Source organism: Mixophyes fleayi, chromosome 3 (genome assembly GCF_038048845.1).
Source record: "Mixophyes fleayi isolate aMixFle1 chromosome 3, aMixFle1.hap1, whole genome shotgun sequence".
NCBI classification, from domain to species: Eukaryota; Metazoa; Chordata; class Amphibia; order Anura; family Limnodynastidae; genus Mixophyes; species Mixophyes fleayi.
In genome coordinates, this window is record NC_134404.1 from 188,977,734 (window position 1) to 189,003,838 (window position 26,105).

General features: G+C 41.5%; 1 protein-coding gene across 1 annotated transcript in view; it reads right to left on the bottom strand.

Moving 5' to 3' along the window:
* Positions 1-7,644: 7,644 nt before the first annotated feature.
* The window catches only part of SLC22A16 (solute carrier family 22 member 16), a 55,889-nt gene continuing 37,428 nt past the window's right edge, over positions 7,645-26,105 (bottom strand). Inside the window, exons 3-8 of the mRNA XM_075202921.1 lie at positions 16,597-16,714; positions 12,863-13,400; positions 11,764-11,891; positions 10,076-10,185; positions 9,782-9,881; positions 7,645-8,960 (exon numbers count right to left, since the gene is read on the bottom strand). Of these exons, the coding sequence (XP_075059022.1) occupies positions 8,760-8,960; positions 9,782-9,881; positions 10,076-10,185; positions 11,764-11,891; positions 12,863-13,400; positions 16,597-16,714 (1,195 nt within the window). The 3' untranslated portion in view covers positions 7,645-8,759. The remainder of the gene's footprint in view (positions 8,961-9,781; positions 9,882-10,075; positions 10,186-11,763; positions 11,892-12,862; positions 13,401-16,596; positions 16,715-26,105) is intronic.

A 26,105-nucleotide genomic window follows, 5' to 3' on the forward strand; every position in this document is an offset into this window, starting at 1 on the left:
TAAGAATCAGCACTTCAAAAGAAGAAATAAAAAACTGAAGGATTTTCAAAAGCAGTATTTGCAACTATTCTCAGGGAAGTATTCAAGTCAGAGTCAAAATTAGCCTCTGGTGTACTAGGTCCTGCCTTAAAGAGGTCCCAGAAGGATCACGTATTAAAAAAATATTTTGTGAAAAAGTTTACTCACTAGTTTTTGAAAGCATATAAAAATGTCAAATTTATTAGTAGCAGAAGTAGGCCCTAATTTATTAAGGCACGCATAGTGAGCGCAATGTGTGTTTGTTTTAAAAAGCACGTAAATCGGGTATACGTAAGTCCGAATTCAACAAGGAGCGGATGTGAAGATATGTGTGGTGATAAATATGGGTGTAGGTCAGCTTTGCTCTGCTCTCCTACACAGCACACTGCAGGATATGCCAAATACATATGTGGAATATAAAATCACAAAAGAACGAACAGAAAAAAAACCACTATTCAATTAATGTCACCTTTTAATAATATAGGCATAAATGATATAACATTAAAAAATGAAAAAAAGGATTTTTTAAAAAAAAATCATTTTACACTTTAGTCCTTTGTACAAAAGGGGTATGGACTTTGGATAATCATATATTTGTCAGGTTAAAAATACCTGTCTCCTTAAGGCTGAATGAAGCCTTTTGGTTTAAGGTTTTTAAAGTGGAGCCCTCCTCTTTTTATAGCACACTCTGCTCACTTTGACTTGAACTCTATTGACCTGTCTGGTGGTTCATTCAAGGGTAATAGACCTACTTTTTGTCAGCAGGTGCAGCTGCTCTATGGACCCAGTCTTGGCTGTTTTATACATCAGGGAAACTTTAGCTCCCTTCAGTGGGCACTTATAACCTAGTGAAGCGGTGACTATATTTAGTGCTAATTGACATTTGTAATAATCTCTGTCATTGTATTGGTTCCATCTGAATCAATGCGAAATGCCATTTGTCTGCTTTGTTACTGATATTCAAATTTCTATCCTACTCTGCTACTGGTTTTCACATTGTCAGTGGACAGGTGGTTATTTTAATATTGTTCTGGATCTGCCACATACTCCCACTTGGTCACTTATCGGGGATCACCAGTTCACTAGATTTCACCAACTTTTTACTAGGGATGTGCACCGGCCACTTTTGGTGTCTCGTGTTTTGTGTTTTGGATTCGGATTTGCTTGAGGTTTTGGGTTTGGATTTGTTTCGCAAAACACCTGACGAAAGGTTTTGGTTCGGATTTAAGGTTTTGGATTCGGATTTATTTTGAAAAAAACATAAAAAGTGCTAAAAACCAGTTTTGTGGTTTTTTTTTCACTTCTACGCTATTATTAACCTCAATAACATTCAATAACAATCATTTCCACTAATTTCCAGTCTATTCTGAACACCCTCACAATATTGTTTTTAGGCCAAAAGGTTGCACCGAGGTAGCTGGAGCACATAATGCCAAAAAAAGAGGTACAAAATGGAATTGTTCTGGGCCCTCCCTCCCACCCCTCGCGAGATTCGACGCGAGACTTGGACGACAGAGCCTCGTTTTCAATTTTTTGCACGCCGGAAATATCCGAACAGTGCTCGGATCCCGTTCGGATCCGCACTATTCGGGTGGGCTCGGATACTCATCTCTACTTTTTACTACACATAAAATGAAAGACTGGCCTCATCATCATCTAGTTCCCATCATTGTCTTCTAATTCGCTATCCAACTGGGAGGGTGGCGTTGGCCTGTAAAATTGTAACCCAGTGCCACGCTGCCAGACCGTCACTGAAATGAAGGAGCAGCAACTTCACAAGTAAGAGCCTGTTGGCTGCTGTCCCTACATGTAAGTGGTCAGAGGCTCAGTGTGGGGGTTCTGTGGGTGCCTGGTGGTGAGTGGCTCTTGGTATGTTATCACATCCATTTCATGATTGTGTGCTCATTATTTTTAATTGACTAGCACATCTCATCATCATCATAATCATTTATTTAAATAGCTCCACTAATTCCACAGTGCTGCACAGAGAACTCAGTCACATCAGTCCCTGCCCCATTGGAGCTTACAATCTAAATTCCCTAATATAGACACACACTCACACACAGACACAGGCAGACAGAGAGGGAGAGACTAGGGTCAATTTTGATAGCAGCCAATTAACCTACCAGTATGTTTTTGGAGTGTGGGAGGAAACCGGAGCACCCGGAGGAAACCCACGTAAACACAGGGAGAACATACAAACTCCTCACAGATAAGACCATGGTCGAGAATTGAACTCATGACCCCAGTGCTGTAAGGCAGAATTGCTAACCACTTATCCACCGTGCACATCTCCTAGGGTCATCAACTCTCTGAGTCTGAGGCAGGCTATGGAGTCTTTTCTCCCACTAGCAGCAGCTTTTAATGTAGATATATGGCTGTTCAGCAATCCCAATCTCATGTAAAATACTTCCAACCCCTTCCATTCTCACAGGGGCATTTAGAGTTGGATGTAAATCCAGCTAAAAGGTGCAAATTTGCACCTGGAAAAACCATGTTGTGATGCAAGGGATATGAATGCTATTTGTTTTTACAGGCAGGGAAAATACTGCCTGCTTTTGCATGTAGCACACAGATAATGGGGAGCTTTATTTTAATACTACAATTTTGCACTGAGCTAGGACGCACCACCCTAACAACTCTAAAACTTGCCTAATGAGGCCCCAAGTCTGGATTTGCTTTTGTATGCTTCTTGGGTGCTATGGCCCCTGCCCTAGCCAGTATACAGCGTGGAGGAGAGGTGTGGAGAAGAGTAGAAGGAATGAGCGAGAAGGTGAGGGAGCGTAACGGATCTTTGATTCTAAGCACAGTGCATTGGTGGCTGGTCGCAGGGAAGCAGAGCAAAGGCAGGGTCATCCCTGGTATCCCTATAATGTGGTTCACTCGCTAGTCGACCTAGGCCATCTGCCACTATCTGCAGGTAATGCCGACAGGCAGGCCTACTAGGCCATCAGCGGTGACCTATATTACCTAATGGGTGATCCGGTCCTACTGTCCAATTTTGTCACCCACATATGCAGCCAAATTGCAAATTGGACACAGATACAGTTCATTTGTGATTTTTTTTTATATCAGATCTAGTCTCTGATATTGTATTACAATGGGTTATAAGTGTTTTATTTTATATGTGAGATTAACCAATAGAGCAAAGTTCTGAAAGGTCTTATAAATTAAATAACTAACAACTACGACAGATGTTTTCTTATTTTCACAGCTCCACTAATGATCACAGGTGTGCTACATGGGCCATGACCTCACAATTTTATTTTTTATGTGAAATAATGCTAATACAGTTTTTCTTAACTCCAATCTTCACACATCCCCAACAGCTCATGTTTTCAGCATTTCGTTAATCATGCACAGGTGACTTAGGGGTAAATTTATCAAGCCTAGGGTTTGAAAAAGTGGAAATGTTGCCTATGCAACCAGACTCTAGTTATCATTTATTTGTACAGTCTACAAAATGACAGCTAGAATCTGATTGGTTGCTATAGGCAACATCTCCAAGTTTTCAAACCCACAGCTTGATTAATTTACCCCTTAGTCTATAAGGCTGTGCAGTAATTATCCCACCTGTTTCCACAGACTGAAATCCGCAAAACATGAGATGATGGGGGTGCGAGAGGACTGGAGTTATGAAACACTGTGCTAATGCAAAATACTGTATATGACATTTACTTTTATTATTAATACACATCTACTATATGTTCTATTCTTAAGAGCTATGTAACAAATAATGTCATAATTTAAATGTAATGTGTAAAATTGTTTAAATTAATTGGAATTAACATCTTCAAGATCGTAAGAGAAGAGCATCACACTGCATTGTTTTTCCAGGAATTACCTTTTCATGTCTTAATTTACCAAAGCAACGTTTTTGTGGGACATATAGGGCCTGAGTCATTAAGGAGAACAAAGCAAAAAAAGGAGTAACTTTGCACCTGGGCAAAACCATGTTGCATTGGAAGGGGAGATACATTTAAAATGGGGACAGATTTATAATTGGGTTAGGGCATGTCCTATCATCATCTTTAAATTTCAGTGCAAAAATAAAGCTATCAAATATTTGTGTGCTGCATGAAAAATCAACCAGTATTTAACTTATGTGCAAAATAGTAAACTAATTTGCACCCCTAATTTGCACCCCTTGCATGGTGTGTCCAGGATCAAATTTACTCCTTTTTTTTGCCTTCTCTCCTTAATGACTTAGGCCCCTAGTAGTTTCTTTATCTAGGGAAAAACAGACAAAAAAATCCCAAAAATACACTTTTATGTCATTCTTCACTTAAATCCATTTGTCTAATTCTCCCAGGAATGCACTTTTAATTAAGATTTATAGAGAGTACAAGGAACAGAAACAAGTTATATTTTTACAACCTTTATTTTTCATAATTTGTTTCTTACCAGGAAAGACCATTGGGAGGCATCTTGGAATTAGATAGGTCTCCTTATTCACAGTGCTTATAGAAAATCATTATACCCTGTCAAAATAATTTTGTCACATTACACTTGGAAATTTAAATAAATTAATATTTTTCCAGATTTATTTGCACATTTCACCTTACAACAATCAACTAACAAATAAAGACAACAATAAGACATGAAAACCCAGAATAAAAGGGTTGGAAAAGTTATTAATCCCCTTTTCTAATACTTTGAAGAGCTACCTTTTAATTAAAACTGTAATTACAACCATCAGTCTGCTTGGGTATGTCTCTACCAGTGCACTTGGGGAATATTTGCCCATTCTTCCTTTCATTATTGTTCAAGTTCAGTCATATTTTGTGGTGAGCTGCGATGGCCTGCTCTCCAAGTTCATCCACAGATCTAAATCAGAGCTCTGACTTGGCCATACAAGGACATTATTATTATTATTATCATTTATTTGTTAGGCGCCACAAGGTTTCCGCAGCGCCATACATAATACAAACAGGAGACCATACAGGGTGACATAGTACACAGCAATAAACACAAAGTACCAATACTTCAGAATTCCGGGCAGACATATGAGCGAAGATGGAGTAGAAGAACAGGTATGGAGACAGGAGGGGAGAGGGGCCCTGCTCATACGAGCTCACATCCTAACGGAGGGTGGACAAACAGGTACAGGAGGGAGCCATTAAAGTAAGGGAGAGAAGGGCGGGGCTGGTGGAGAGAGGGGAGAACGAGAGAAGGATGTTTGTGAAGGTGCAACGAGGTAAGGGTTAAGTGGATTGTTGGTAGGCTTTGAGGAACAGGTGAGTTTTGAGTGCCCGTTTGAAGGAGCACAGACTGGGTGAGAGACGGATGGAGCGAGGGAGGTCGTTCCAGTGGAGGGGAGCAGCTCGGGAGAAGTCTTGGATTCTGGAGTGGGAGACGTGATCAGAGTGGAGGAGAGGCGACGGCCATTGGCCGAGCGCAGGGAGCGGGCAGGGGTGTGAATGGTGAGGAGGTTAGAGATGTAGGGGGCAGTAGACTGGGAGAGGGCTTTGTAAGTGGTGGTGAGGAGCTTGAAAAGGATCCTGTAGGGGAAGGGGAGCCAGTGTAAGGCAAGGCAGAGAGGGGAGGCGGAGGAGGAGCGGCGTGAGAGAAAGATGAGTCGGGCGGCCGCATTGAGAACAGAGCGAAGGGGGGCGAGGTGGGAGAGGGGGAGGCCAGTAAGGAGAAGGTTGCAGTAGTCGAGGCGGGAGATGATGAGAGCGTGTATGATGGTTTTGGTGGCATCTTGTGAGAGGAAGGGCCGGATGCGGGCAATGTTACGCAGCTGGAAGCGGCAGGTTTGGGCTAGAGATTGGATGTGGGGGACAAAGGAGAGAGAGGAGTCAAGGGTGACACCCAGGGAGCGGAGCTGGGTGACAGAGGAGATGGTTGAATTATTAACCACGATGGAGAGGTTGTGGTGAGAGGGGAGCCTGGGGGGGAGGGAAGACAATTAGATATTAATTTTGAGAAAGCGCGAGGACATCCAGGAGGAGATGGCAGAGAGGCAGTCAGATACACTAGAGAGGAGAGTGTATCGTTAAGCCACTGCGTTGTTTTCTTGGCGGTATGTTTAGGGTTGTTGTCATGTTGGAAAGTGACCCACCTGCCCATTTTCAGCTGTCTAGCAGAGGGCTGAGGGTTTTCCTCAAGAATTCAGGTGTACTTGGTAGAATCCATATTCCCTTAATTCCTGACCAATCGCCTAGTCCTTGCTGAAGAGAAACACCCCCACTACATAATGTTTCCACCATCATGTTTCACAGTAGGTATGGTGTGTTTTGGGTGATGTGCTGTGTTTGGTTTGTGCCAAACATAACACTTGGAGTTCTGTCCATAAAGTTCTATCTTGGTCTCATTTAACCATACAATCTTTTGACACATGGTATCAAAATCTTTCAAGTGTTATTTTTGCAAAGTGCAAACAAGATTGAGTTTGGTACTTTTTCAAAATAGGCTTTTGTCTTGCCATACAGGGCAGTGTTATGTAAAGTTTTTGACATGCACAGACCAACCAATCTCAGCCATAAAGACTTGTAAGTCCTTCAAAGTTGCCATTGGCCTCTTGGTAGCTTCCCTGATTAATATCCTCCTGGCACTGTCACCCAGTTGGGAGGGAAGGCCTGATATATGCAAGGTGTTGTTGGTGCCATACGCTTTTCACTTCTAAATAATGCTTTGTACGGTACTCAAAGAAAGAGTAAACACCTTTGAAATCCTTTTTTATCATTCTCCTAACTTGTACCTTTCCGTAACTGTATCCCAGAACCCTTTTGAAAGCACCTTGCCAACCATGGTGAATTCTTTGCCTTACCATGTGCACCACTAGTAGTGGAATCATCAAGGAAATGCCGGTTTTGGTCTGAAGAAATCAAAACCACTATAACTGATGTCAGGTGGTGGTCAATTAGCCTGTTGAGTGGTCTGGAAGGTCAATTGTTGTACCTGTGCAAGTTTATAATGGTTACTCTAAGGGTATGATCACCTATCAAAACCAGGTCATTTAATAATTACATTATATAATAATTGTTAGGAATTTTTGTAAATGTTATTTTTACTTTGATATTGAGGGTTACAATGTGTAAATACAGCTAGAAAAGTTTGATTCAATTTAATTCAAATGCCATGGTGTAATGTGACAAAAGGTAATGATTTTGACAGGGTATGATGATTTTCTATAGGCACTGTATATTGCTAATTAATACAATACAAACAGGATCTGTTAGAAAATATATTAGCAGTTCATATTAGATGTATTTCAGCATGAACCTAATGCTTTGCCTAGGATAGCTGATTAAGCTATCCCATGTAAGATGCCAGAAAGAAGACCCCCTGTATTGTATAAACAGCGTTTAGCTTTGTACGCTGTTTGTACAGATCACAGAGTCACTGAACTAATAAGTTCCTAGACCCATCAATGTACCAGCCAGCTGTCACTGACAGGCAAGGATGACAGGTGTGCATCTGTGGTGTGCCAGGTGTGATATTTACAAATGTTACATTGCCTAATTCTGTGGCTGCCTCTCACCATTAATATAATGTAACTAATAATATTAGCGTATAAAGGCTGAAGAAATGTCTGCAGAATAGCTGATACGTAGTGGAAGGTGTCGGAGAACTGAATCTGCAATAAATGCAATGTACTGTAGGGACAGACACACTCCAAGATGATTTGCTCATAACAGTTTATTAATGACAGTTTGACAGTAATACAGTATTACAGGCAATGTTTGATAGTTGTACTAAATTACTTGACATTCAACTGATCTACACTGTTGTGCCAACTGTGATATTTTCAGAAAAATGTTATAAAATAAATGTATGAACAGGTATTTAGTTAGTCGGCAGAGTTAATTTTTCCCCAGTATTGATAGGTAATATTAGATGTAGATCAGGGAGATTTTTTAAGAAAGTCTTTGTAGTTATCTTCACTTTATTGTGTTCTATGGAATTTTGTGAAGAGGATTTGACGGGTGGTATGAGAGGAACTAATACTACAGATTTCACTCTGAATTAGTTCACTCTTCAAATAAGTGGACTAAAGATGCAAATATTGTTATTAATTATTCTGCCTTGTGCTTCAAAAAAACCATATAGTTGGCACATAAATTCATCAACTTCTCTGCAACTCTAATGATTAAATGGTTCTAGTGTATATCAATGGTCATTCTGATGGCTGCTTGCCACAATATAATCAATAAATATAATCAAGCTCAAAAATAATATAAAACTAAATATATCCTTCTTTAAAGCAGCAGTTTTCTTTTTGGTGCCAGTTAGGTAAAAAAAAAAAAAGTTTATATGTAAAAAAAACAGGTGGATGTAAATGTATGATCCCAGTATTGAGTGAATGCAGTATTGTGTAGAAACACTAGTTACTCGGTGGCATATGAAGTAAATATGTTTTCTCATGGCAGTGGCTGTGTGTGGGTGACACTGGATGCTGTGAATATTACAGGTGAGAGCAGGTGACCTTTTCTATCTACACAAACAAAGGGAGAGATAAAAGTCCAAAAACGTTAGCTTTTGTTTATTTTGGCAAGTTTTCATGTCATTAATTAGAGTTACCATCAAAATTTGTGATTTTGACTCAATGTCATAAAGAAGCAGGTTTCAATCTAACCTTGAATGTCTTTGAACTCCATATTTGCACACATTAACTGACTGGCTTTGCAGAAATTTGTGACATGCACAAGAGGTTTCTAGATAAATTATGGCTTATGTGATGTTAGTGAAATCGTTCCCTGTGATTATTTATATCACACAGTGAGTAGCTTGGAAGTCTATGCATCAGGGTTGTCTGCACTTAAGGCTTGTAGCTTTTCCATTAGAATACCATTAGCTTTTGTAAGTTTCCTTGTACGTTCCGTCATTTTTTGGTTTTCTGCTGCCTCCTCCATGGTGTTCGCGAGTGGCATTCCTAGTGTTTCAGGGAGCAGGAGGGTTAAAATTCCAGAAATGAAGGCCATGATCCCAACTAGTAGCTAAAAGTTAGAAGACAAAACAAATGTATTACTTTATAAATGCAGATTAATTCCCTTTCTACTGCCGGTTTACATGGTACAGACTAAGGGGTCTATTTACTAATAGAAGAAAAAACCCTAGATTGTGGATTTAGCGATTTTTCCTAATTATCATAGACCTGTGGCCGATGAATACTATCGCTGGCAGTAGCCTTTTCTTGTGGCCTCCAGTGAAGCTTCCCCGTGCAAGCTGGGTGACAGAGCAAGAAAAAAAAGCTTTATCGTTAAAATAAAGAAAATTTTCTTTTTCTTTTTTAAATAACTCTATTGATTTTATTTTTTTTACATGCGGAGATTGGCAAGTGGTACAACTCCTCTTACCTCTGCCGGCCGGTGAGGCCGGGGAGATGAGCATCACTGTTAAAAAGACCCCTTAAAGTGGTGTTAAAATGCAGATATATTATGGATATATTATATATATTTCAATTATGATAAGAAAATATACATTGTGATAAATAAGGTTGGCAATATAAAGTGGGGTGGTAAAAAAGTGATTGCTGTATTACCTATATATGAGAATACTGTCCTACCAACACAAATGCACAGTCATATATATGAAAAGTCATTGTTACAAAAGGGCTGACTTCAAACCATAGAAATATACTGAAATAGATTATAAATAAGTATTACATCTGAATTACATAGGAAAGAAGATTGAGAATATTGTGAATAAAAAATGTTAGAGGGAAAAAGTTCCCACTATGAAATCACCAACATACGGATTTTTATCTGATGCTCAAGAATAAAGAGTTAAGTGGTGTTATGTGATGTGAAAATATTACCTGTGGCATAAATATCCACACATCTGTCAGGTAAACACAGAACGGAGCGACCACACTACCAATCCGACACATCATGCTCCCACTGCCAACAGCCAATGACCTAGAATTACAAGGAAATAGGTTAGTACTAGATTAGAAAACTACTCAAATGTGTCCCCTGGGATATAAGGAAGCAAATTCCAAAACATATTTTTCCCCAACTTAAGCATAATTGATTATTTTAAAATAAATGTATACAGTGTTACATAGTACTTTAGATTTTGCAAATTAGATCAATTTTTCAGATCAGCTTACCGTACAACTGTTGGATATAGTTCAGCTGTGTATAGGTAAATAAGTCCAAATGCAATACCTATTGAAAACTTTCCTGCCATACTCATGACGATGGTTATGGTGCTGAAGTCCTGTAATACACAAGTAGGTAACTTAAGTCTGTTATCCTAGAATATCTTGATGGGGATAATGCTATAAATGTGGATTACGGCATAAACATTCTAAATTATGTCCACAGTAAAGTTGCTCTTCAAATAACACCAGTGTTGCATAATGTTGAACTCCGACAGATCTAGTTTTATCAATTGAGTGCTCACTGTACATAACCTACAGTACATTTTCACCAAGCAAATTTTGGCACTATGCTTATACTTCACCATACACGCAAAACAATGAAGAAGAGTATGAAGAAAATTAAGAGGAGCTGTTAAAGGCAAATTTTGGCAAATGCATAAACTCATTCCAATCCGATTGATCTGAAATGTAGCACATCAAAAATATTTCAGACTGAAAATTGTTGTAGACATAGATGTACAGCCAGTTCCAAGTCCTGTAAATATTTTTGGACAGACAAAGGCTGCTTGGTGCATACACAATCCCTTCCATCCGAACATTTTCAATTTGAACAGAAAAGACTCATCTAGGGTTGCAACTATTAACTGTTATAAAAGAAAAGGGAAGGTTTTCAATGAATAACGGTGTTCATGCATTAAACTTAGTCCATGTTCTATAAGTATTAATAACATTTAACTTGGAGAGAAAAAAAGGACCACTTTATGTGGGTAGAGACCTTTATTATGCCCTGGTAGTTTCTAATTCACCATTTGAGGTAGAACCCAGTGGAGCCATTACTCCATGATGTGATGTAAGAAAATGATTGCCATTGAGGCTGTTCTACTACAAGCATGGCCACCCACTGATCGGAAACAAGAAGCAGAAGATGATAACATTAGTAAGTAATGCTGGCCATATTACCACATACGCTTGCTTGTATATTATATGGCATTGGTGGTATTTTATTGGGTATCACACCTTCTAGTAGCAAATTAATGGCCATTACTGTAACTTCTGGTATATTATTGGGCAATAATACTGCTGGCATTTAAGTGGGCATTACTATTACTAGTGACATTAATAGACATTACTGTTACTACTGGTTCATTATTGCTACTGCTGCCATTTTATTGGCCAATACTATCACTATTGGCAATCAAAGCCATTACTGTTACTACTAAATGAAGATATACCAAGCACTAAGAAATTGGCATGTGAACATATAACAGATAACACTGCTGCCCAAATATCAAGATTTTCCAGCCCTCTTACAAAAACAAACACTAGCATAGGCAGGGGAGGGCTGGCAAATTTTAGCCCAAGGGGCAAGACTCAACTCAGCAGCCTATTTTAAAGGAAAAACAATGCAGGTGGCCCAGTGACCCAGCCCAAGATAGCCCACTATGGGACCGGCCCAGGGGGCAGATGCCCCCCCATCTCCCAGCCCCTGAGCATAGGACAGTATAATTTTGAAGTATTACTTAAGTTCTTATGGATTTTGTTCCCCATTGTGCAGCAGACACAAGCACATGCCATGGGGCTATTGGAGTTATATGTCTGTTACTGTACAGCTATACTGCATATTCTTAACATTGGTAACAAATACAGATACTACAGAATCATTCACATTTGTAAGAGACGGTAATAAGAGATACCTCAGGAATGAGCATAATCACGCCACAAATGACTGTGCTGAGTAAAAGGAATGGAGCCAATGTATTCCTTCTTCCAAGTTTGTCCATACAGAGACAGCAAACAATATAAGATGGAATCTCTACAGCACCTGCAAAATGAGTTTCCAAATGATTTGCTTTCCCATTGGAATGTATCTACATTGAAATGCATTGTACAAAATTAAAATCGGTTTCATTTTCAGTTATGCAAGGTTTAGCAGAGGCATACTAGTCAATACAATTATAAAATAGGTAATAGCATGTTAGTTGCAAATGACAATTATGGGGCCCCCTCCTAAATGTCATGGGGTAAGGACCCCAGCAATAGGAGGAGTTAACAGACACAGGAATAAGGACATGTAACTGCTATCCGGCTTGGAAGGATAGGGTTCTGAGGACACAGAAGCCTCCTGATGAGAGCCTTTAGAATTTGTGTGAAAGTAGTAAAGATATAATTAGTAGGTAACCATTCCGGGCATGGTATTGGGGTGTTGCTCATTGGATTGATGTAACTTTAGTGGTGGAGCAAAGCTAGGATGGACCAGGTAGTGACAATTTTGTTATAGGGCTCAGTAATTTCAAGCTTGATAGTGATTGAAGAGGGTGAGATAAAGAATAAGTACACAATGGGGCCCAGCAATCATTACATATAAAGATTTGTCAATTCACCAGTTGAATGTTTCAGTATAAAAAAATATATAATTCCTGACAGTATAAACTCTTGGTGAAACACATAGTTTTACATTTAAATTAAGTAATCACAGAATAAAATGGAATTAAACATATTGTCAATTCTAAAACAAAAAAAAAATGTTCCAGACAGGGGAGGGCTGGCAAATTTCAGCCCGGGGGGCAACACTCGACTTAGCAGCCTATTTTAAAGGAAAAAAAATGTAGATGGCCCAGTGACCCAGCTCAGGGTAGCCCACTATAGGACTGGCCCGGGGAGCAGATGCCCCCCTGCCCAGCCTGTCCATGGTTCCAGACCACTCCCAATATTTCATAGTATTGTGAATGCACTATGTATTGGTATATCAGTGTGTTTGTCTGAATCAGTGTCATAAGTTTATTATGTTAATACCTGTAAGAAAAAGGTTTACATATTCATTTCCTCCTAAGTTGACAGAATTTAAGGCAAATACGTAGTATCCCAGACTTCCAGTAAACCAGATGAGCCACACAGAAATGGTCCTTCTTGCAAAAGTGCAGTTGTGAAATAGATCAAACACATTGTGCTGTTTGGCGTGCCGAACATCATTTCCACTACCAGTACTGGCTTCGTCCACAGGACACAGTTCTGAGAGTTTGCAAGGAGCGCTCACTCTGTTCCACTTTTCCATTGTACTAATTACATTTTCTACCTCTTTGTATTTCCCCTGGGAGTGCAGCCAGAAAGGAGTCTCAGGAAGCAACCAGCAACACAGAACAAACGGTAGGGTGATGACGGAAAGAATTATTTGGTATATCCACCAGGTGCGCACCAAAAAACCAACCAAAGCCACAACCATAACTCCTACAGCAAAAAACGCATGAATGTGTATAGAGGCCCAGGTACGAGCTTTGATCCCTACATATTCCGTCACGTAAACAAAAACCACCACTAGGTAACCACTGGAAACCTGAAACAAAAGAGAAATGCCTATTATTTTCAAAGTAACTAATTATGAAGCACCAATGTGCCTGTAAACTGTAATAAAACAAAGGACATTGCAAATACTGTTTAGTATATGTTACTTATTAGATTTACATTTATAGGACAAACAGAAACCTTAACATGCAACATCAACATGTTTCTTTCAATTGTTTAGAGAACTGTATTTTGAAGGTTTCCTAGCAAGTATAAAATAAACCTTTGACATATTAATTTTACCATGATCCTCTGAGTTTTTTAATCGTTAACTTGGTATCTAGTATTCTGGTATATCTGTGTAAAAAGGCTTTGTTGAAACTGAGCTGAGCTGATGTATCCACAGAGGTAACACACAATACTATCTATGTAGACCTTGGAGCACTACAATCCATGTCATGTTTACTCAGTGTGAAAATAGTGTCCTTTCTACACTTTAAATACTCCATTACAACAAACAATGGAACATAAAAGCCTACAAGGAAAGAATTTCTTATTGCATACAGAAAAATAGAATTTTTACTGTGCCGTTATAAAAAATAGAAACTTTTTCCAGAGCAGATATTTTAAAAATAAAAGTAATGTCCATGGAAATTAGATTCCTGTCAAAAAGATGGGTGATCATTTTTTTGTCTTTTGGCATATAACAATTACTTATATAATATTATTTTTCTGGATAGTAAAAAGCTAAATTAATATGGATTATGTTAGACAATGTAACAAAATATTTCTGCAGTATCAACAGGTAATGTCTTTTAATAGTAGCCCTGAGCCCACTTCATCCCCTTATTCTCAGACTAGGAAATAAATGTACTGGATCAGTGGCACTGCAGCATCGGTCAGAGCGGTAACAATTTCTACTGGGCTAAAAGAAACAGCACATGTGCCGGAACCTCACTTGTTACTATAAACATTGCCTGGAAGGTGCACAAAAGTGTGGCCATGCATCATATTTTGTGGTCAGCAGCGGTGAAAGGCGCACTTACTGGTATCCCTACTGTAGCTGCTTGGCTGTAGCTGGCTCATTCAGTACTATGAACACTTTGCACTCAGAGCACTGAACAAGATGCTGGTCCTCCCAGCATCTCTGTTACATACTTGCTATATACTATTAGATGAGTCTCCTCTTGACTACAACCACTTCTCTGCATTTGGAGAAGCGTTCTTACTACATTTACCATGAACTTTCTGACAGCCCATGAAGTGGAACTACTTCAAGCAAGGCAGTTGACACAGGGGAGAGCTGGCAAATTTCAGTCCGGGGGGCAAGACTCAGTTCATCAGGCTATTTGAAAGGAAAAATATGCAGGTGGCCCAGTGACCCAGCCCAAGGTAGCCCAATATGGGAGTGGCCTGGGGGGTCCCCCTAACTCCCAGCCCAGCCTGCCCCTGAGTTGACATGATACAGGCAGTGGGGATAGGAGGACAAGCAAAGTGGCATTTCTTTATAACATATGACTGGCACTAGGATGGTATTTCTGTTTGGAGAATGGCTGGCAATCAGTGATGAGGGGGGGAGGTTACTTCTGTGTAGAGTATGGCTGGCAATGGGATGTTATGTCTGCTTAGAGTATGGCTGGCACTGGGGGATATCTCTGTGTACTATATGGCTGGCACTGAGGGTGTCTCTATGGAACATATGGCTGGCACTGGGGGATATATCTGTGTATAATATGGCTGGCACTGGGGGTATCTCTGTGGGAAGTATGGCTGGTACTGGGGGATATATCTGTGTATAATATGGCTGGCACTGGGGGTATCTCTGTGGGAAGTATGGCTGGCACTGGGGGATATATCTGTGTATAATATGGCTGGCACGGGGGGTATCTCTGTGTAAAGTATAACTGGCACTGGGGGGTATCTCTGTGTAAAGTATAACTGGCACTGGGGGGTATCTCTGTGTAAAGTATAACTGGCACTGGGGGTATCTCTGTGTAAAGTATAACTGGCACTGGGGGTATCTCTGTGTAAAGTATAACCGGCACTGGGGGGTATCTCTGTGTAAAGTATAACTGGCACTGGGGGGTATCTCTGTGTAAAGTATAACTGGCACTGGGGGGTATCTCTGTGTAAAGTATAACTGGCAGTGGGGGGTATCTCTGTGTAAAGTATAACTGGCACTGGGGGGTATCTCTGTGTAAAGTATAACTGGCACTGGGGGATATATATGGGTACAAAATGGCTGGCACTGGGGTTATCTCTGTGGAAAGTATGGCTGGCACTGGGGGATATATCTGTGTATAATATGGCTGGCACTGGGGGTATCTCTGTGGGAAGTATGGCTGGCACTGGGGGGATATATATTGGTACAAAATGGCTGACACTGAGAGTATCTCTGTGGGAAGTATGGCTGGCACTGGGGGATATATCTGTGTATAATATGGCTGGCACGGGGGGTATCTCTGTGTAAAGTATAACTGGCACTGGGGGTATCTCTGTGTAAAGTATAACTGGCACTGGGGGTATCTCTGGAAAGTATTTACAATTGGATGGTTCAGCACTTCATCTCATTTTTTGTAATTTAAAACCCCACATTTTAGCAACTATGGTAGTGTGTCTTATCAAATAAGGGGCATGATTTGGGCAGATCTGGGCATAGTTGGTGTAGATGGGTGGCTCCATTTGCACTGCAATACAGAATCTTTTGCAAAGTGTAAAATGTTTGTTCTGGATAACTGGTGACTTAGTGGATTTTGCATGTATGTTGATCTACTCACAATTGACCTCCACAATAAGTGCAAAAATACAATTTCGTTTGATTGACAGAAGAGCTACAACAAGTGATGGACATAGCTCAAACTTAAAAGGTACAGCACTTTGTATGGTGGTCAATGACTTTTTTAGAAGAGGCACTGATTAAAACCCCAGTTTGAAGGTGGCATTAAATTCTAGCTTTAGTCCATTTGCACATTTATCATGTTTTCATGATAAACTGGAGGCAGTGTTCTGTACAAATAATCCAACCAGTACAAAAAGAGCTTTGACCTAACTGCACATCCCTCCCTACAGCATCCACAGGGAAAGCACAACACAAAAGGTGTAATGGTGTGGAAAATCTTCTGAGCAAACAGACAGTTTGTTTATGTTACTGAATCATTTACTAGCAAAACATTTAAAAATGCTCAGGCTCCATTTTGTTTACTAACAGAATTAGGTATACTGTAACATATAGTAAAATATAAACACACCGTAGCCAGGAAAAAACGAACAATGACAAAGCTGTAGTAGTCGAAGGTAAATGCCACAGCAACACCGAATAAAAACTGGCATGAGCTTGTGATCCACATTATTGGTCGTCTTCCCACTCTGGAGATGAGGAGAAAAATAACAAGTAATTTATCATTAAAAAAACCAAAAGATAACAGGCAGTCACACCATCCCATCAAGAGCCAGATATGTGTGTGTGTGTGTGTGTGTGTGTGTGTGTGTGTGTGTGTGTGTGTGTGTGTGTGTGTGTGTGTGTGTGTGTGTGTGTGTGCTGTTCATACAGTCCAGTTTTGTGTTAGAAAACATATATATGATATGCTGCAGTTGTTAAAAAAATGTTTTAAGTGGCTTTCAGTGACTGCTTCAATTTCTTCATAAATAACAATAGCACCACTGGCACCAGCAGTGCATACATCTGTACTAAGAACATAAAGGGTAAGCTGTAGCATAAAAATAGTAAAAAAAAGGGTAAGAATTGTGATTGAAGATTTAGAGCTATATTCCAATTACCCCCACATACTCTTGACAGTTATACTTTATGTAAGCTGTAATCTTTTTTATTTTTTTGCTGTTTGAAAGAGTACATTACGTAAATCCAGCTAGAAGATGCAATTTTGTGTGCTATATGCAAAAGCAGACAATATTTACCCTGCATGCAAAAAAATTAATTTGCTCAGTTTAGTTAATATAAATGAGGCCCACAGTACCCAGTGTAGTATATCATCCTTTGTCACAGTCAAACATCAGAATCAGGATAGACAACGTCATTTGTCAGAATCAATCAAGTGTGTCTGTCTGTATTGTTCAGTACTGTTTAATTACAGTGTTTATTCCCAATTGTAAAGCGCTACGGACTTTGCTATCATTTCTTTAGTACATTCTGCAAAATGATAGCTTGAATCTGATAGGTTGCTATAGGCAACATCTCCACTTTTCAAACTTGCTGGAAAACTCTCAGCTTAATACATTTACCCTGTCTTGTCCTATTTTCACATAGTCTAAGCACTGCCAGCTGCTTCTTAACAAAGCTAGATTGGGAGCTGTAACCTGTGGCATGTGTTTGTGCACATCATAGCAGCACAGGCTAATTTTACACATTATTTGAAATGCAAACTAACACGGACATAACTGTTATATGGGCACTTAATCTGCAATACAAGTTAGTTTATTTAGATAAATATATATTTGTGAATATTATTAGCAGAAGTGTGTCTGGTGTGTACCAGACCAGAAGGTATTTGGAATAGTTGTGATAGTAGGGAAAATGCTATTCATAGACATGTCAAATTTCCTGTCAATAATCTGACTGATGGACTCTGCAGTCATCCTCATTTTCTCTGAAATGACAGATAACAATAGCTTATACCAGTGGTTCCCAAACTTTTGCAGTTCGCGGCACCCTTAGAGTCTCCAAAATTTTTCAAGGCACCCCTCCAAAATAATTACTGAACAGTCCCGTTTTAGAGGTAGTTGGGTCAAAAAGTTGTAATAAGTATTTAGGTCACAACAGAAATACTTATTTAGTTGTATGCAAAACTGCCCCTCTGCATCCAGGCACACTGCCCCCTCTGCATCCAGGCACACTGCCCCCTCTGCAACCAGGCACACTGCCCCCTCTGCATCCAGGCACACTGCCCTCTCACGTTGCCCCCTCTGCCCTCTGTCACGCTGGCCCCCTCTTCTGCCCTCTGTCACGCTGGCCCCCTCCTCTGCCCTCTGTCACGCTGGCCCCCTCCTCTGCCCACTGTCACGCTGGCCCCCTCCTCTGCCCTCTGTCACAATGTCCCCCTCCTCTGCCCTCTGTCCCCCTCCCCCCCTCCACTGTCCTCCTGATCTGCCCTCTGTCCTCCTCCTCTGCCCTCTGTCTTCCTCCTCTGCCCTCTGTCCTCCTGGTCTGCTCTCTGTCCTCCTGGTCTGCCATCTATCTCCCTCCTCCTCTGCCCTCTGTCCCCCTCCTCCTCTACCCTCGGTCTGCAATCTGTCCCCCTCCTCCTCTGCCCTCTGTCCCCCTCCTCCTCTGCCTGCCATCTGTCCCCCTCCTCCTCTGCCCTCTACTCTGCCCTCTGTCCCCCTCCACTGTCCTCCTGATCTGCCCTCCTGGTCTGCCCTCTGTCCTCCTCCTCTGCCCTCTGTCCTCCTGGTCTGCCCTCTTTCCTCCTCCTCTGCTCTCGTCCTCCTGGTCTGCCATCTGTCTCCCTCCTCCTCTGCCTTCTGTCCTCCTCCTCCTCTGCCCTCTGTCCCCCTCCTCCTCTGCCCTCTGTCTGCCATCTGTCCCCCTCCTCCTCTGCCCTCTGTCCCCCTCCTCCTCTGCCCTTGGTCTGCCATCTGTCCCCCTCCTCCTGTGCCCTCGGTCTGCCATCTGTCCCCCTCCTCCACTGCCCACGGTCTGCCATCTGTCCCCCTCCTCCTCTGCCCTTGGTCTGCCATCTGTCCCCCTCCTCCTCTGCCATCTGTCCCCCTCCTCCTCTGCCCTCGGTCTGCCATCTGTCCCCCTCCTCCTCTGCCCTCTGTCCCCCTCTGCCCTCTGTCCCCCTCCTCCTCTGCCACCCTCTGCCCTCGGTCTGCCATCTGTCCCCCTCCTCCTCTGCCACCCTCTGCCCTCGGTCTGCCATCTGTCCCCCTCCTCCTCTGCCACCCTCTGCCCTCGGTCTGCCATCTGTCCCCCTCCTCCTCTGCCACCCTCTGCCCTCGGTCTGCCATCTGTCCCCCTCCTCCTCTGCCACCCTCTGCCCTCGGTCTGCCATCTGTCCCCCTCCTCCTCTGCCACCCTCTGCCCTCGGTCTGCCATCTGTCCCACTCCTCCTCTGCCCCGCGCCAGGCAAAAAAGAAAAAAGAAAGAAAACAGAAACTTACCAATCCGCACGGTGCCGGGACCCAGCAGCCTCCTCTCTCCTGCAGCTGTCACTGAATGACGTCAGTGACAGCTGCGGGAGAGAGGAGTCTCCTGGGTCCCAGCGCCGCGCAGATTGGTAAGTTTTTGTTTTCTTTCTTTTTTTTTGGGCTGGCCCGCGGCACCCCAGTGACAGCGCCGCTGCACCTCTGGGAGCCGCGGCGCACACTTTGGGAACCGCCGGCTTATACTGTGCTGCATAGAAAATGTAAATTCAATGTGAAATATTGCAAGTTCTGTCAAGGTATGATCATTTTACTCATAGATTAGTAGCTCTTTTATATAAAGAACTTGTATTGTTAGAGATTGTGATCTTTTGCAATTAGATTCCTCTTTAAATCCACTACCTGATGTGATTACCTCACTCTGACAGGAGTGGATCACAAGCAGAATTTTATTTTCTAGAGGTCCTCAACTAGTTAACATGGTCTTCACATCTTAAATGTCTAAAGCTTATTTTCAGCAACATATTCTTGCCTGTTTCAAGTGTATACAGAAAACCAAAACATGTGTAAAATAAAATAATGCTTTCAATATACTACAATTTAATATTCCTATTCACAATATTTGAGAGCTTATAGAAGGTGCAATTTAATCACTTTCTGGCTGTTCATTGCATTTCTACATTGTCACTGTGCAGCTACTGCTCTAAGATGATCAGGTCCTGATTATCCAATAGGCTGACTAGGCTACAGCCTAGGGCGCTGGGCTTTAGGGGGTCCAAAACATTTTTGGGTGGAAAATTGTAACAGGGATAGGTATAAACTGAAAATCCTTTTAAAGACCTAATACAAGATTCTGCATCCAGTAAAGTGAGAAGATGGTCAACTAATCTGTTAAAGAATCATTAGAGATTTATTTTACGTGGTAGAAATAGCAGCGAGTAGCTCCCTTTGTTGGCCTGTGTGCTTCTATGTAAAAATACATGAATAGAACATGATGTGGTAAGGTTCCATCACACACATCTCCTTATTCTCACTGATGTCTTGGGATTTCTCATACTCACAACTTCAAAGCACAAAACTACATTACATCATAGTCTTTTATTGTTACATGAGAGATCCTTTTTTGGTTGATGTGTTAGTTGTGTGCAGCTGTTATCATTTGTTAAAGAGAGAGATCATATTAAAATGATGGCTGGCATCCATGTTGGAGAGAAACCAAGACATTCATCAGGCAGCCCCAATGCCGCATTATGGAAAATGTTATCAAGATGAGAGGACATGTTATACAAGTTAGGCTAAAACCATCTGCTCAGTTCCCTCACGCTACCATCATCATCATCATCATCATCAGTTATTTATATAGCGCCAACATATTCCGTAGCGCTTTACAATTGGGGACAAACGTAATAAACTAATAAACAAACTGGGTAAAACAGACAAAGAGGTGAGAAGGCCCTGCTCGCAAGCTTACAATCTATGGGACAATGGGAGATTGACACATGAGGTTAAGTATACATTTTGCATCTTGGCCCAGCCAGACTGCAAAGGTAGGGTGACTCATAAGCTAAATGATCCTGTCACACAATAATGTTGGTCCGGGGGTAGTTGTCTTGTGTGAAATTGTGTAACAGGCTAAAGGTAGTGAGGTTAAGATGGTGGTTGAGGAATATTATACGCTTGTCTGAATAGGTAGGTTTTCAGAGAACGCTTGAAAGTTTGTAGAACAGAGGAGAGTCTTATTGTGCGAGGGAGAGAGTTCCATAGAGTGGGTGCAGCCCGAAAAAAGTCCTGTAACCGGGAATGGGAGGATGTAATGAGGGTGGATGAGAGACGCAGATCTTTTGCAGAACGGAGTTGCCGAGTTGGGAGATATTTTGAGACAAGAGAGGAGATGTATGTTGGTGCAGCTTTGTTGATGGCCTTGTAGGTTAGTAAAAGTATTTTATATTGGATTCGGTAGAAGACAGGCAGCCAGTGTAGAGACATACAGAGTGATTCAACAGAGGAATAGCTATTTGCAAGGAAAATCAGTCTTGCCGAAGCATGCAAAATAGATTTTAGGGGTTTGAGTCTGTTTTTGGGAAGACCAGTAAGGAGGGAATTGCAATAGTCAATGCGGGAGATGATTAGTGCATGAATTAAGGTTTTAGCAGTGTCTTGTGTGAGATATGTGCGGATTCTGGAAATGTTCTTTAGATGTATGTAACATGATTTAGATATAGAGTCAATGTGGGGAACAAAGGATAGGCGTGAATCAAGGATTACACCTAGGCAGCGAGCTTGTGGGGTGGGATTTATGGTCATGTTATCAACAGAGATAGAAATGTCAGGTATGCTCTTGTTGGCGGGTGGGAATATTATTAACTCTGTTTTAGAAAGATTAAGTTTGAGTTGACGAGAGGACATCCAAGATGAAATGGCAGAAAGACAGTCAGTTACACGGGACAACACAGATGTCGAGATATCAGGAGAGGATAGATAGATTTGGGTATCATCCGCATAGAGATGATACTGAAAGCCAAAGGAACTTATTAGATTTCCAAGAGAAGTGGTATAGATAGAGAACAGCAGAGGACCTAGCACCGAGCCTTGTGGTACTCCAACTGATAGGGGAAGCGGAGCAGATGTGGCTCCAGAGAAATTAACAGTGAAAGAGCGATTAGAGAGGTAAGATGAGAACCAGGATAGAACTGTGTCTTGAAGACCTAGGGATTGCAGCGTTTGTATGAGAAGAGAGTGGTCAACTGTGTCAAATGCAGCCGAGAGATCAAGGAGAATTAGGAGAGAGTAATGGCGTTCAGTCTTAGCAGTGATCAGATCATTAACAACCTTGGTCAGCGCAGTCTCTGTGGAGTGTTGAGAACGAAAGCCTGACTGAAGAGGATCCAACAGGTTGTTTGCGGAAAGAAAGCGTGTGAGGCGAGTGTAGGCAAGTCTCTCTAGAAGCTTGGAGGGGCAAGGGAGCTGAGAGATGGGACGGTAATTTGAGAGAGAGTTTGGGTCGGAGTTTTGTTTTTTTAGAATAGGAGTAATCACTGCATGCTTGTATAGTGATGGAAAGATGCCAGTAGAGAGTGAGAGATTACAGATTTGAGTTAGAGGTGAAATGAGCACAGAAGACAGGGATCTACCAATTTGCGAGGGAATAGGATCAAGAGGACAGGAGGTAGAGTAGGAAGATAAGAAGAGCGTAGAAATTTCCTCTTCATTTGTGGGGTCAAATGAAGAGAGGGTGTCAGAGGGTAGTGGGAAGGAAATGAGCTGATGGCTTGTTGAGGAAGAGGATACCATTTCTAGTCTGATCTTATCAATCTTGTCCTTGAAGTAGGTAGCAAGATCCTGAGCACTGATAGTAGATGGAGGGTTCGGGGTGGGAGGATTGAGAAGATGATTAAATGTATTGAAAAGGCGTTTGGGGTTAGAAGCCTGAGCATAGATAAGAGATTGAAAGTATGTTTGTTTTGCAGTGTCCAGAGCATTTCGATAGGAGTGGTAGACAGAAGTATATGTGAAGAAGTCATTAGAGCTTCGAGATTTACGCCAGTGACGTTCTGCTTTACGGGACAGTTTTTGAAGATTTCGTGTTGCTTTGGTGTGCCACGGTTGACATCGAAGTCGACGTGTAGTATGAAGTGTCGCTGGAGCCACTTGATCAAGGGCCGTTGCTAAGGTTAGGTGAAAATGAGGTACTGCCATCTCAGGGGATGAGAATGTAGAGATAGGGGAGAGAAGGTGTTGGAGAGAGGTGGAAAATTGTTGAAGATTAATAGAATTCAGATTTCTACGAGTATGAGGAGGCTTGGTTGAGTTAGACAGTAGAGAGGTTAGAGCAGTGGGGGTGAGAGTGTAGCTGATAAGGTGATGATCCGAGAGGGGGAAGGGTGTATTAATAAAGTTAGAAACTGAGCATAGTCTAGAGAAAACAAGATCAAGGCAGTGGCCATCCTTATGAGTAGATGATTCAATCCACTGGGAGAGGTCAAGTGAGGATGTTAGAGAGAGTAGTTTGGAAGCAGCTTTGGAAGGTGGGTTATCAATGGGGATGTTGAAGTCACCCATGATGATGGTGGGGATGTCTGAAGATAAGAAGTGAGGGAGCCATGCAGAGAAATCCTCAATAAATTGTTGGTGTGCTCCAGGGGGACGATAGATCACCGCAACACGTAGGGAGAATGGATTAAAAATGCGAATAGCATGTACTTCAAAAGATGTGAACGTGAGTGATGGGACATTTGGTAGAACTGTGTATGTGCACTGTGGGGAGAGAAGTAGTCCAAACCCACCTCCTTGTCTGCCTTCAGGTCTGGAGGTGTGGGTGAGATGGAGGCCACCATGTGAAAGTGCTGCAGGTGAGGCAGTGTCTGATTGCATGAGCCATGTTTCTGTTATTGCCAGAAGGTTGAGGTTTTTTGAGAGGAAGAGATCATGAACGGAGGTAAGTTTGTTACAAACAGATCGTGCATTCCAAAGGGCACATTTAAAGGACTTGGGAAGAGAGGGTAGACAGGTGATGTGTTTGAGGTTTGCTATAGAACGGTAGTGTTCTGATGTATGTGTGTGTGAGGAGTGTGGGGGACCTGGATTAGGTGATATATCACCAGCTAATAGAAGCAGAGTGAGAGAAAGATAGGCAAGGGGATTGTAAGATGTGTGGCCTTTTATTTTCTGGCGACAGGTGGAGGCTGTACTTGTTAGAGATAATAAATAGGACAACAGTTCATGGGTGTTAAATAGAGGTGAGTGGAGTAATGCAGGTGCAATATGAACAAATTTGTGTGTTGGTGGAGGGGTGAAAGATGACACAGTCCTAAAGATCATGCCATGAAATGAGACTAAGAAAAGCAATTTGTGAAACATTGTGAAAAAAGGGGTAAAAGCAAAAAGCAAGGATATTTTAAGAATTACCTCTTAGCAGTATTCCATATAAATAGACAAGTAGTGCAGAAATAGGCTGTGGCAGATGTTGCTTATTGCTGGGAGTTAAATCAAGTCAAATGTAGTCCAATGTTTGTCCAACTGTGTTGTCTAACTGCATTTTCGTCCACTACAATAAGCAGGAGTTACATACGGGGCAGAAGGTCAGTTTTCAAATTAAAAATGTTATCTACCTGGAGCGATCTGCATTTTCCTTGTGTAGCACAGCTATTTTATGTAACTTTATGTTTTAACCAGCTGATGTGAGCAGCAGCATTTGCACTGGAGACCAGCTGAGTTTATCCTTCTAGAGGTTCTAGAAATAGTTCACTGTGTATGCTCTTCTTCCCCTTCACAAGACCTTTACATACTTAACTATCTTACCTAAAAATAAAGACACAGAGACATATATAAAGTGGCTAAAGAAGGTCACAGTTTTATTAATTCAATTTGGTGGCGGAGAAAGTGCACTGCAGGACAGCTACCAGACTGAATACCAAAACCAAGCGTGGACATGGCGAACCACCGTGCATCCACGTAAAACAGAAATAGGCTTTAAATACCTTGCTGGTGCTAACCTGGAGTCAGGGTGACTGCACGACCTCTAAACTCACATGCCCTCCCTCACTGAGCCGGACAAGGACACTCTATCCCCTTGCTTCAAAGGGGATAGAGACCTGCGGCCAATCACGATAGTGCCGTATGTATCAGCCACTGGTCGCAGTGCCTTCCTATCAACTGTGCCTGCTCTGTGGCGAGGGGAAAATAGGTTAAAACAGGCACTAACTATAAAACCACCACCAGGCGTGGGTGGGTGAGATCTTTCAAAGCAGAATAAGGCAACCAGAAATTGAGAGGACCTATAAAGAAACCCAAGACCCTCCCATGAGACATTTATTGGTTGGGCCTGAAACCCCAGTTAACCCCTTCAAGGTAAGTGTAAGCTCGAAGGCAAACACTGTCACGATTTAATTGCGTTTGTCTATAGGGACTCTTGTAATACTTACTGGGAGGGATTCTATAAAACTAGAGCAGTAAATAGAGAAAATCATACTTAAAATGTTGTTGAACAAATTACATGTGGTGGATGTAGTTTTGAATAAACACACTAACCATGTAGTTATATTAACAACAGCAGTCACTAAGCTATTTTCTTCTGAGCTCATGCATATAATACAAAAGCTGAGCGGACACATTCAATAAATAAAATAATGTTGTTTCAAAGTACAGAAAAATGATGCAACTTATTAAAATTGTCTTAAAAAATTGCATAATAACATGAACATTTTAAAACAAAAGCAAAATGGAAAAATGATTGTAAATCTTTAATAGAATTAATGTTACACTTACATTACAGACAGAAGATTGCTCTGTTCCTTCACTTACTAAACTGTAGCGTTATCAAGAGAACTGTTAACAAAATAAATCTCTTACATGAACACAGTACCTGTACAAGAGTTACTTACACCGCACTGAGTAATCCAATAAACCCTCCTTATTATAATTAGGGATGTGCACCGGCGACTTTTGAGGTCTCGTGTTTTGTGTTTTGGATCCGGATTTTCATTATTTTTGGGGTTCGGATTTGTCTCGCAAAACACTTGACGAAAGATCTCGGTTCGGATTTAAGGTTTTGGATTCGGATTTTATTTTTAAAAAAACATAAAAAGTTTAAAAATCAAGTTTTTGGGCTTATTTTCACTCCTACGCTATTATTAACCTCAATAACATTCAATAACAA